At 43.4% G+C, this 12,119-nt stretch overlaps 1 protein-coding gene across 2 annotated transcripts in view; it reads right to left on the minus strand.

Moving 5' to 3' along the window:
- Positions 1-2,675: 2,675 nt before the first annotated feature.
- SIM2 (SIM bHLH transcription factor 2) overlaps positions 2,676-12,119 on the minus strand; it is a 69,276-nt gene continuing 59,832 nt past the window's right edge. The window contains exons 9-12 of one of the 2 annotated variants that reach the window (XM_058800179.1): positions 11,707-11,875; positions 10,533-10,941; positions 6,672-6,697; positions 2,676-3,665 (exon numbers count right to left, since the gene is read on the minus strand). In XM_058800179.1, the coding sequence (XP_058656162.1) occupies positions 2,988-3,665; positions 6,672-6,697; positions 10,533-10,941; positions 11,707-11,875 (1,282 nt within the window). In that variant the 3' untranslated portion in view covers positions 2,676-2,987. Of the gene's footprint in view, positions 3,695-6,671; positions 6,698-10,532; positions 10,942-11,706; positions 11,876-12,119 lie in introns of both variants that reach the window. The other variant, XM_058800178.1, reaches the window with a different exon arrangement.

Genomic DNA, 12,119 nt, shown 5'->3' on the forward strand with positions numbered 1-12,119 from the left:
AATTTTGGTAAAATATTCTCTCTTCCTCCCATTTTCCATGATTTTCTTGCCAGGTCTGAACTCCCCCAAGAGTTAAAATCTTGTGAAGTCTCAGTACAAGGGTGTGGCTCAAATACTAAAGAGAAATGAGGTTTTTTTCATATTTCAATTCACATTCCCCTTCAGTGCCACCATTTTTTTTTCACAATTTAAACATTTTTCATTATTAAAAACATTTTTCATTATTAAAACCACTTTTCATTATTCAAACGCTGCCACCACGATGGCAGTGCCCTGTTCTGCACTGTGATTTTCCTGAGAACATCTGCAGTTTAACTGACCAAAAAAATCCTATTTTTCTCCCAATGTAATTTACTCCCAGATGGGAACATGGAATTGCTGTTTAAAATTTGGAGAGTGGCGGGGAAAAAAAAAAAAAATCCTTCCCACATTTGCTTTTGCCATCTTTTCTGCACCTTCCCCTGCGTTATCAGCTGGGAGCTCTTAATTGGTTCATTATTTCCTCGCAGGGAAATTTCCTGTGGCAAACACAGGGCATCGCCTCCCCTGAAACACCTGGGGCAGGATGATGGAACACCTCCTCTGCTCAGGCTGCTGGAATAAAGCCTGGAGGTGGCAATAACAAGGTGGAAAAATATTTTCGAGCTGAAAAAGATCGATGGTGTTTTTCCTCGAGCGAAAGCCCCAATTTTTGTGTTTTTACAGCGAGCAGGGCTTGCAGGAACACCCAAATTCAGCAGTGCCACTAATGAGGGAGAAAGGTTGGGCATCAGGTTTCTTTTTAATGATGCCAACCATGCCAGTGGCTCCTCTGTGGGGCTTGGCTTTAATTTGATTGAACAAAATGAAGCCATAATTATCTTTTCGGGATTTGGGGTCGTTTATGGGGAGCAGGGGCTGGGAGGGCTCTGAACCAACTGGGAAAGCCACTGGTGGCTCCTGGCTTTGATTTGTGGGGTCAGCATGGTCGTAACCCACATTTACGGCTTTTCTGGAGAGCTGCCAGCTTCTCCAGACTTGAGAGGTTACACAGGGAGCGACTCTGCTGGTTTGGTTCTGTTTGGGGTTTTTTTTTGTAATCACTGATTTGGCTTTTTTTTTTTTTTTTTTTGTTCTGTTTAACACAAAATGTATTTTTCATGCAATTGAAAGCAACAGCTGAGAGTGTTCAGCTCAAGTTCATTTTCAAGTGAATGTTCATTTGATAATAAAGGTTTCTCTGTGAACCTTTAATGGGATGCAATGAAGAAAAAATACTGAAAGTTGTTGTCAAGCCTTTGCTTTTAAAGTATTTTTCTGTACTCAGAGCAATAAATATTCATACACAGAAGGAAATAACTTTATTTCTGTATTCTGATGGAAAATTCCCTGCTCATTTCAGGGGCTTGGAACTGCTGGATGAGCTTTGAGGTCCCTCCCAACCCAGACCGTTCTGGGATGAATTATTGCTGCATAGAAAACATGGAGAATGTGGAATTTTTAGGGCTGATATTGCATTATGGTTTTTCTAACAAGGTGCAATCCATGAGCAAGGGTTTTGTTCCATATTACACAAACCAGAGAAGAATTTTCTTCAAAGAATTATGGAATGGTTTGGGTTGGAAGGAAGCTTAAAGCTCATCCAGGGAACCTTCCACCATCCCAGGGTGCTCAAGGTCTTTCAGTGAAGTTCTCTTTAGAGTCTGATGAGAGAAAGTTTGAAAAATTCTGAATTAAGCTTGGATCGGGGTAAGAAATGGAGCTGAGTGAGATCTAGAGCCACATTTATTGTTTAGGGAGCCTTTTGTTGTTTTATCCACTCACAATATTTGGGGAAATGGCTGAAAACCACCCTGGGCTGAATGTTGTCAGTGAAATTCCCACAGATCCATCCTCTGCAAAGAATTAAAAATAAAGGGGTGAAAATCTCCTCCTGGCTGGCTGGGCCAAATGTGGGTGTTTCAAATGTGCTGTTTGGGATTTGTGAAGTGCTCCAAGCAGGGAATTCCAGCCCTACCTTTGTGCTGACAACAGGATTTATGCTGGAGGAAGTTCAGCGTGTTAAGAGCTGGAATTTTCAAAGCTCACCATTCTGCTGGTAAGTTCAAAATAAGGCAGAAATGTTCATTATTCTCTTGACTATAAAGAAAACATTTCTGGTGCTGTTATTAAGATGTATTTGTGACTGGCTGGGTTGAAAATCTGCACAGGCTTCCCCCAGAATGCCCAGGGAAACACAGGATTTAGGAGTTTCCTTTTCTTATTTGTGGGGAATTAGTTCCTGCTCCATAATTTGTCCCAATTTGCCATGACAAGACCTGTAACCCTGTAATACCTATCTTTGTACCTATTAATTTGTCATATTGTCCCTTGTCAAGATAAATGGTGGTGGCAACAATCTCAGAACACTGAAATCTCTGTTAAATAAATCAAATGTAGAGTTGATTTATTTAGTTTTAAAACTTTTTGGTAATTAATAAATAAGCTTTTTTTTTCCCTGTTTGGGTAGGGCAGCTGTGTTGTGGTTGTTCAAAATCACCACTCTCTCAACGAAGTCCATGTGTCAGGGGGTTGGGTGGAGAGTTGATGCGAGGTTTCACACAATTTGTCAAAAAAACCCTAAACTAGAATGCATATTTTATGATAATGATTAAAAAAAAAAAAAAAACAAAACTTGAGTTTATTTTAAGGAGGGGTCAAGGAAAAAAAAAAAAGTTCTTCATATAAACCTCTGCATATAACACCTCTCGTTTCCTTCTGCTGCACACTATGAAATAACAAAATAAGATCTGGAACTTGGCTTGTCCCTGGCTGGGACACCGAAGCACGGCAGGGACGGAGGGGATTTTCCTGCCCACTGGAACTTCACCACTTTGTCCCTCTCTGCCCTCCAGCTTTGCTCAGTAAATGTCACTGTGTTTCCTCATGCTTTATTTTTTTTTCCTTTTTTTTAGCAAATCCTTACAGTTTGGCTTCTTCATTAAACACAGAACCGCGCTGTGCTGCCGTCACCTGCCGTTGGCGATGATGACAGAAGTCCCAATGTAGTGGGGCAGTGCAGATTCCTTGTGGGCTTCTGGGGAGGAAGCCGAGGAGGGGCTTTGGTTTTTGTAGAGGAACGCGTTGACTTCCTCAGAGCTGTAGGAATAATTCTCCCCCGCGTGTCCTGGGGCCGTGCAGGGCGAGGTTTGGAAGGCCCCGTGCTTGGCCAGCACGTGGTGGTAGTTGAGGAGCACGAAGGGGACCTGGCCCGAGGGCCTCACCTCCATCAGCCGCTCGCCGTCGGCCTCGTGGTCCAGCTTCGCGCTCATCCTCTCGTCCAGCTCCTCCAGGCCGCCTGGGTGGTGGCTGATGTGCCCAAATTTGGGCTCTTTGACACAAATCCTCCTGCTCTGCTCGTAGACCGAGGGCACAGGCAGCAGGTGGCTCAGCTGTCCCACGGCCTTGGCCTGGCAGCACTCGGATTTGGGCAGCAGGGGGCTGGAGAAGGAGCCCTCGGTGGTGGGCATTTTCTCTGGCAGGTCTCTGGTGAAAGCCACCTTGCTCTCCTCTTTGATGAGGTGGGCGTGGGGCTGGAGCCTGGGCTCTGCTTTGCTGTGTTTCATGAGGGAAGAGTCGTAGAGCTCCTCTTTGTAGCGGCCCGGCACGGGCGCCGTGCAGCTGGGGAAGGCCTCGGGCAGGGCGTCCTGGCTGTACCTCCTGTTGGGCAGTGGCACTGGCAGGGCAAGGAAAAAAACGTGTTAATTACTCGTAACGAGCCTTTGCAGTAAGTACAACTCGCTGGCATGAACTTATCATAGTTCAATTAAACCAAAGAAATGTTAGGAACTACAACCTTAAACCAAAAATCTTCCCCGGAAGTAAACTCGTCTCAGATTTATCTAGAAGCTGGATTACTTTGGTACCTATCAATGATTCCATTGGTAAAAAAAACAGTGGAATTGTTTTAATCGTGGAATAATAACCAGAAATAAACTGAATTTATTCTTCCTGTCTTTGTGGGAGTGTGTTGGACACTCGTCCTTGCAAGGAGAACATCCAGCTCAGAGGGTGGACTCAGTGATCCCAAAGGTTTTTTCATTCTGCAGAATTCTGTTGATTCTGGTTATTCTGTTGATTCTGTAATTCATGGTATTTATTTGGGGTACATTTAATATCTAGATAAGATATTAGAAAGTGACATGTAATTATCTAATTAATAAAATCTCCTTGTGATACCCAGAGTGGGTCACATTAAAGGCTTTGTTTTTTCTCTTTGAAAAGCTGACATCAGATATTAAAAACGTCTCTAGAAAAGCAACACAAACACCTCTGGAGTAATGCTGGATCTCTGATTTTAAGATATTCCCATGTAATAAAGGTAGATAATAATAAAATTGCAGGTTACAATTTTGAATGGGGGAGAAAAATTGGGTATTTTTAGAGAATTAGAAGCCACATACTTCATTTTTCAGCAGTGTGAGCCTGGGATGTCTATTCCAGCTTTTCCTCTAAAATATATTGAGCTTTTTTTTTCTCCTCAGTCTCTGCATGACAACTGAACTCTTGAAGCAATTTGAGTTATTTTTACCATTTTCTGCTTGCCTTATGAAGCTTTTCCTTTCTGTACACCCCTGTCTACAGGCAGTGAGAGAAAAGGCCCCTGGTTTTCACCGGTACCATATGAGTAATGATTTCTTTTTGCACTCTCCTATGAACAGTTTGTGAGTTAAACAGCTCCTCCAAGGCACATTTGAAAGTTTTATGTTAAAGGAAAAATGACACACTGAGGAAATTTCTCATGTCAGACCCAAACTCTTGTTTTGTGTGAGGTTCACTGGAAGCCCTGGACACTTAAGTGCCTTTTTTAAAATGGATTTTCTGTTTTTCTAACCATTTTATTCAACATCTTAAAACTTTTGGAGTTCCCCTCTATTGGTTGCTGATGTAACCATGGCCATTAATAATTAAATATTCCCTGTGCTGTAATAGACTGGCAAAGCCTTCATGGATAACAGAGGAAGCAGAAACAGCTCAATTGTACCTTTTATTTTCTTTTTTATATGCAGAGCTCCATTAATTTCAGAGGGAGTTGCACCACGTAATTAACACCAGAATTTAAATAGGAATCTGGTTCCAATTTCTTCTTCCCCCTCCTAGAAACAATAACCTTTCAAGTTATTCTTTCCCTTTTCTATGTATACATTTTGTCACAAGAAGGAGAAGCTGGAGGAAGCTGAGTTCTCACCAGCTGGTGAAAAATGGCCCTTCCAGATCACAAATCCAGCTAGTGGATTTGTGCAGTGCTCTGATTTTAACTCCACATTTGGTGGTTTTATTGTGAAATAAATGTAGCTGATGAGAGCTACTGACAATAATAATAATAATAATAATAATAATAATAATAATAATAATAATAATAATAATAATAATAATAATAATAATAAATAGTAACCACCTTATTATGTTCACGTGTTCTGGGTTTAAGGTGTCCACAAGACGGATGGATTTGTCCTCCTACACTTTTTGAAATAATTTCACTTTATGGCTCTTCGTTAATCTCTGAACAAAATATTGTCCTTCTCCATTTCTTGAACCCAAAGAGAACTTGGAAGAAGCTGAGGCATCACAGCCACCAGCTGGCCTCTGCCTTGTCACCTTTCATTTTGTGATTTCCAATCCTGCTGGGGCAGTTTAAAACCATTTTCCCTTGTCCTGTCGCTCTCCGCCCCTATAAAAAATCCTTCTCCCTCATTTTTATCAAACAAGGCAGAGGTAGAGCAGGTCTTAGTACAACCCCTGGCCATGAAAAGATTTTTTTTTAGATTATCTCAGTCTGTTCTTGTCCTGCTCTGAACCCTAATTTCAGATCACCCAAGGCATTGTTGGAGCTGATTGTTCTCCATAATTTTCCCTCCAAAAACAAAGGTGAGACAAAATGTCTCTTTGTCTCACGGGGAATTCCCTTTGCAAAATGTCATTTCTTTCTTCCTGTAGCTAAACCTGGGGAGTGTTTTTCACAGATTTTCTCAGTCTCTTTTTCCTCATCTCCTGAGGTTTGGCCTGGCTGGTGGCTTCACACGGGTGGCTCAGAAGGCCCAACAGCACCGCTGAGTGACCAGCAGCTCCTGTGGTGCCCACAGCAGCAATCCCAAGGCTAAAAAGGAAACTTCTGACTAAAAACACAGTTGCCTTCACTGAAACGATTTTTTATGATGACTGGGCCAGCTGGGAAAAAGTGGAAGAAGCTTCAAAACCAGATCCTGAAGCAGAAACATCTGATTTGCAGGCAGCCGTATCTGCTACGTGCTTCTTCAGAGCTTTGATGGCTCGGCACCATCATCCTCCAACCTCTGATCTCTCCAAGAGGAGCTATTTTCCATGGAGAAAAATGTCTTTGGCCCACGGGGATTTTGGCAGCTGCTGCCCTGGGTGTGCTGTGGGATGGCCCGAGCCTCCAAGCCGGCTGCCAGATGTCAGCTTTGGCTTTGCCTTTGGATCCAAGAGGATGATGCTAAGCAGATCCTCCCTGCTTTGAAGCTCCCTGGCTGTCAGCTCTCCAGTGAGCCACTGGAAAAAAAGCAGCCCTTGACAACCTAAGGGGGATCAGATGCAAAAAAAAAAAAAAAAAACCAACAAAAAACCCCCCCCCAAAAAAAAAGTGGCTTCCAAAGGTTCAGAATTCAGCAGAAGTGCAACAGCGCCTTTGAAACAAGGCTGGAAAAATTGGGTGGAAATCCTGTCTGTAGGGGAAGATCTGTTTTCTTTTCCCCTCTTGCCCAGGCCTGAGTTTTACCATATTTTTTTCCTCAACACAAAGGAAATATGTATTTCCGTTAAAAAACGTAAGTATATTTTTTAATACAACTCAAAGCGCTTTTGCAGAGAATTAATTGCAGCAAGCCAACTTTCATCCAATCCCCAATAAATATCCCTAAAAAATATCCAACAAAATGCATCAAAATGCTCAAAAAAGAACCCAAATCTCCCAACTAAAAAAGAACCCAAATCTCCCAACCAAAAAAGAATTTCCCAAGTTTCCCAACTCCAGCCCCAAAACCCTCAGTGGAGGCAGAACCAGAAATGAGAACTGCTGGAATTGCAGCTCCATTTTCCTCCTGGTGGGGAAATGGTGATGTGGGATGAGATTGAAAAACAGCAGCAGTTCCTTGGAGTAAAAAAATCCCCTTTTTATTGGGATTTGGGGTATTTTTACCCTATTCCTGCAGATTTACTGGAGATAGGCAGGATTTACTTAAGTCTTTATCCTTATCCTCAAAATATGTAGGTTTTTGTGGGGGTTTTGTGGGTTTTTTTGGGGGTTTCGGCTTTTTTTGTTGTTTATTTGGGGTGTTTTGGTCCTTTTTGGGTTTTTTGAGGGTTTTTGTGGTTATTTTTTTTTTTTTTGCTTTGTTTTTGTGTGTGTTTTTTGAGGGGGTTTGGAGTTTTTCTCGTTTTTTTTGAGCACGGGGTTTTTGTTGGTGGTGATAGTGGTTTTTTCGTTTATTTTGGTTTGGTTTTCTTTGTTTTTCTCTTTTCCTTTTTCCCCACAGCATCTTCAGAAAGGACAAAACCATTTCCTATTTTTGGTCTAAAACTCCTCCTTTTCCCCCACAGTCCACAGCAGCAACCAAAGGAAGCAGCAAATTAGAGGAGCACAAACTAAGGAGAGGATTTAACCTGCTCTGGGCTGTGAGAAGAGCTTCCCTCTTGCTCATTTTCAGCCTAGCCACAGAAAAGTGAAATAAAATGCTGCTGGCAGCGAGGTGAGCTCCACCATGGGTGAGGTCAAACCATCCTGAGAAGGACAAAACCCCGAGCAGAAATTATTTGTTCCTCTGTGGGAAGCACATTTGAGGTCTGATTCCGTCTTCTGTCTGATGCAGCAGGCTCAGCTTTGAACATCTTTATATTTTAATATATTTATATTTTAATATTCCCTTTGGATCTTGGATATCTACACCCATAAGTGAATAAATTCTTTATTCTGGTACCCGAGAGCCTACCTAAAAAGGTACCCTGGAGACTATCTAATTTTTAAACCTTTTATTTTAATTTTTTAAATATATTTAAAATAATTTATTTTTAATTAATGTATTTATTTTAAATTTCCACTACTGCTTCCTCCATTCCAAGAAGTGAAGGTTTCCATCTGACTGCACAGCAGTACCTCAGTTCTCATCAGTGATTTTTAATTAATGAAAATTGTGAATGCAGACAGACTCGGACGGGAACCAAGGATTGGGAAGTGATTAAGTGGAATTCTGCTTAAAGGAGTTTAAATTAAGGATTTCCTGGGAGTTCTGCAGCAGCTGAGCTGAATTCTGCACTTGTTGATGTACTCTGACACTTTCAGATACACCTTCAATCTCACAAGAACTCCTATATTTAATAAGATTGAATAAACTCAAATGTGGTGGTGTTTTATTAATTTAATTTTTTTTTTTGCATGTTTTTGTGACAGGTTTTTAATAATTCTCACAATTACTGAAAGTAAAGCAGGGAACAGGGGGGAAATCCAGGCCAACCAAGGCTGCTCCTGCTAAAACCAGCAGCAACCTGAAATCTCAGCAGAACTTCCAGGGCTCATTCATGAAAACAATTAAATTCAGAGTCGTGTTTGGCTTGAAGGGAAAGCTGGGTCAGGGGAGTAATTAATGCTATTAATTGAGTTACAGATACTTGACACCATCCCAAAACAGCCTCAATTGCCAGAGTCTGGTTTGGCCAAATATTTTTGTTGCTTTAGCTGATTAACATTGTTCCTTGCCCGTCACAACTTCACTCAGTTTCAGTTTGGAGTTGGGGCAGATGTGAGATCAGGAGTGCTTAAAATGAGAGAGAAATCTCTGCCAAAACCACTGCAAGAAACCCTGTTCTGGTTGAACACACTGGAAATAAAAAAGTTGGACAAGATGATCCCCAGAATTCCATTCCAACCCTAATTATTCCCTGGTTCTGTGATTAGAGGGTATTTTTAGCAGCTTTACATTTGGTTGTGTTGTAATTTTTCAAGGTTATTTCTTGTAGAGGAGTGTTACAGAGTTATTTCTTACAGAGAAGTCAATGCCTATCCTCAATGAATTTCTAATTTCTATCCCTGACCATCTGCACAGTGAAGTAATGCAGGTGGTGGGAGACATTTTCAAATTCAGAATTATTATCAAGTAAAGCAGAATTATCACTCTGTAAGGTAAAAACATTCAGGGTGGCTTTGTGCTGAGAAAGGACAAGCTTCAATTTTTATGGGAATAGATGGTGTTTATTTTCATTTCTGTGTTAAAATTATAAAAAATTACTGTGGACGTCAAGTTTCAATCTGGCTTCAGCTGTGATTTACATGAGAAATTCCACTTAAATAACTCTGAGAGTGTAAAACACTGAGGGTAAATTGTGCCAGTATTGAAGGATCAATCACACTATAACTGTGCTGTTCTAAAAGTGATTTTTGTGAGAGCATTTTGTCAACTGAAGCTTTGATAATATTCCCAGTGCAGTGCTGATGGAAATGGGAAGAAGGAACATGGGAATACCATCAATGTAATGATGATTACACTTCACTGCCTCTGATTTTCTGTCCTTCCTAAACTGAAGAGTCAGGATTTCAGCTTTTCTATTTTTCCAATCCTGTGCTGCCTTAGTGCATAACTCTAAACTCCTTATAAAGTGTGAGTTACTGTCTCCACATTTTGGTCAGACCAAACAATCCCCCCAGGCCTGAGACCCAGGGACACCCCACAGCCTCAGGCCCTGAAAAAACAAACAAAAGTGAATTGGGGGGAGCAAACTGGGGGTGAAGGACTTCATTACCTGAAGCTGTAACTGGAGAATTAACCCCTGGTATGTAAATGACCAAACTGATAATTGTGTGAAACTCTGGTGAGCATTGTCCAGCTTGGGTGAGGCCTCTGGGGGCTTCTGAGTGCCCCAGGTGTATCTGGGGAGCCTTTAATGAATACCTGCTCTAATTCTCTTCATCTTGGCTAACCTCTGCTCTAGGGAGCCACTTCCAGAATCCCAGAATCCCTGGGTTGGGAGAGACCTCCAGGACCATCGAGTCCAGCCCAGCCCCAACTGAGCCCTGGCCCCCAGTGCCACATCCAGGCTTTGTTAAACACACCCAGGCATGGGGACTCCACCACCTCCCCGGGCAGCCATTCCAGAACTTTCTCACCCTTGCTGCAAAAACCTTTTCCCTGCTCTCCAGCCTGTATTTCCCCTGGTGCAGCTCGAGGCTGTGTGCTCTGGGTGTGTCAGTGCTGCTGGAGCAAGAGCCCAGCCCCAGGTGAGCACAGGCACCTTTCAGGAGCTGTGCAGAGTGATGGGGGCAGCCCTGAGTCTCCTTTTCTGCAGGCTGAGCACCCCCAGCTCCCTCAGGGCTTCCTCACAGGGTTTGTGTTCCCAGCCCCTCTCCAGCCTCGTTGGCCCCTCTGGATTCATTCCAGCACCCCAATGTCCTTCCCAAACTGAGGGAGGCATCCAAGGCACCAAAACCATTTTTCAAACCGCGAACACAAATCCTCCCCATCCACAGCGCAGCCCAGCTTTTCCTGCTGGCTCAGAGCGACACCCACCTTCATAACTCTGTGCAAGGTTGTGCCTGATGATGTTCACTGGCTGCTCGGGAAGGCTTTTGGAGGGTGACTGGCTGCTGGGAACCAGGGGGTTGGCGTAGTGCCACTGGCACTCGCCGTTGGTCTGCAGCGCGCCCAGGAAGAACCGCGCCACCTCGCAGGGCGCCCCTTGGGCCTGCCCGAATTTGGCAGGCAGCATTTGCTTCTTGCCACTGAAGACGTGGGAATCCACAGGGAAGTGTCCATAGTGGTAGGAGAAGGGCAGGCTGTAGGGAGGGGCGTACAGGAGCTCGCTGCTCTCTGAATGGAAGTTCTGTTCCTGAAGGGCGGCGGCGCTGGCGGCGGGGCTGGAGCGCCAGCTCCCCACCTGGCTGCAGTCCAGTTTGTCTGCTTGGAACGAGCTGTATTGCTGGGGAAAGAGGGGGAAAAGAGCAGGGGAAAAGAGTTAAAGGAGGAACTCCTGTAGGAAAGTACAGAGGCACCCAGAGGCACCCAGAGCCGGGCCTCGCTGGCTCAAGGGATGAACCGAGCGGTGCGTTTGAATTTCCTCTCTTCATGACTTTGCCTTCACATGGGAACAAAAAACCTGCTTTGGTTTGATAATTTTGGCAGTTCAGTTTTCCAGAATCACAGGATTAAGTTTGGAAAAGCCCTCCCAGCCCACGGAGTGCCAGCTGTGCCCCATGGGCACCTTGTCCCCAGCCCAGAGCACTCAGTGCCACCTCCAGGGCACACCTGCAGGGATGGGCACTGCAAAGCTCCCTGGGCATCTCCTGCCAAGGCCTGACCACCTTTTCCAGAAAGAAATTCCTCCTGACATCAAGAACTCCACACACCAACAGTAAATGACAGATTCTACACCAGCCCAGATTTTCACAGCACAAATTTCAAGTACGGGATTTTCTTCTTTTTGCCAAGAGAGGACATCGTGGTTGAAGTGCTTCACACACTCCATATCCCAAAGGTTTTGCATCACTTGCCAGAGCTGCTTTGTGCTACCTGTACTTTCCACCCCAAGGAAAAAGGATCTAATTTTATCCTGATTTATGAGGGATTTTCTGGGGTGGACAATCCTATAGTCTGTTTTATAGCACACTCAGTCCTGGATTATCTCTACACTGTCCCAACCACTCTGTGAGAACAACTGGTAATTAAATATTGCTGGAAATTTTACCTGTGGTGGGTAAGGTGTTGTTCTGAGTTTTGCCTTCATTTTATTACTTTTGGGTTTTACTATTTTCCTTGTTTCCTGCGAGGTAGGTACTGAGTTTCTGCATGAAAACTGTGACTTGGAAATGGTAACCTGGTCCAGTGACAACTGAAGTTCCTTGTACTCAATATCTCTGCAAAAGAACAGGCCAGTAAATTAAAAAACACAGGAAAATCCAAACTAACTCCTGTAAAAATACATGTTAGCATTCACAAGGCTCGAATTTTCACTCTCCCAAGATTTTCACTGAGTCTGGGGATGTCAGGAAGCAGAGAATCTTATGGGGTGACCTCATTCCCATGCAAGTCTATTAAAAAATTCCACTGGGAAGAACATAAACACCTTTGGATGAAGTGTCCCCTCTCTCTGAGCCTGAG

Source organism: Ammospiza caudacuta, chromosome 2 (assembly GCF_027887145.1).
Source record: "Ammospiza caudacuta isolate bAmmCau1 chromosome 2, bAmmCau1.pri, whole genome shotgun sequence".
In the NCBI taxonomy this organism is placed as follows: Eukaryota; Metazoa; Chordata; class Aves; order Passeriformes; family Passerellidae; genus Ammospiza; species Ammospiza caudacuta.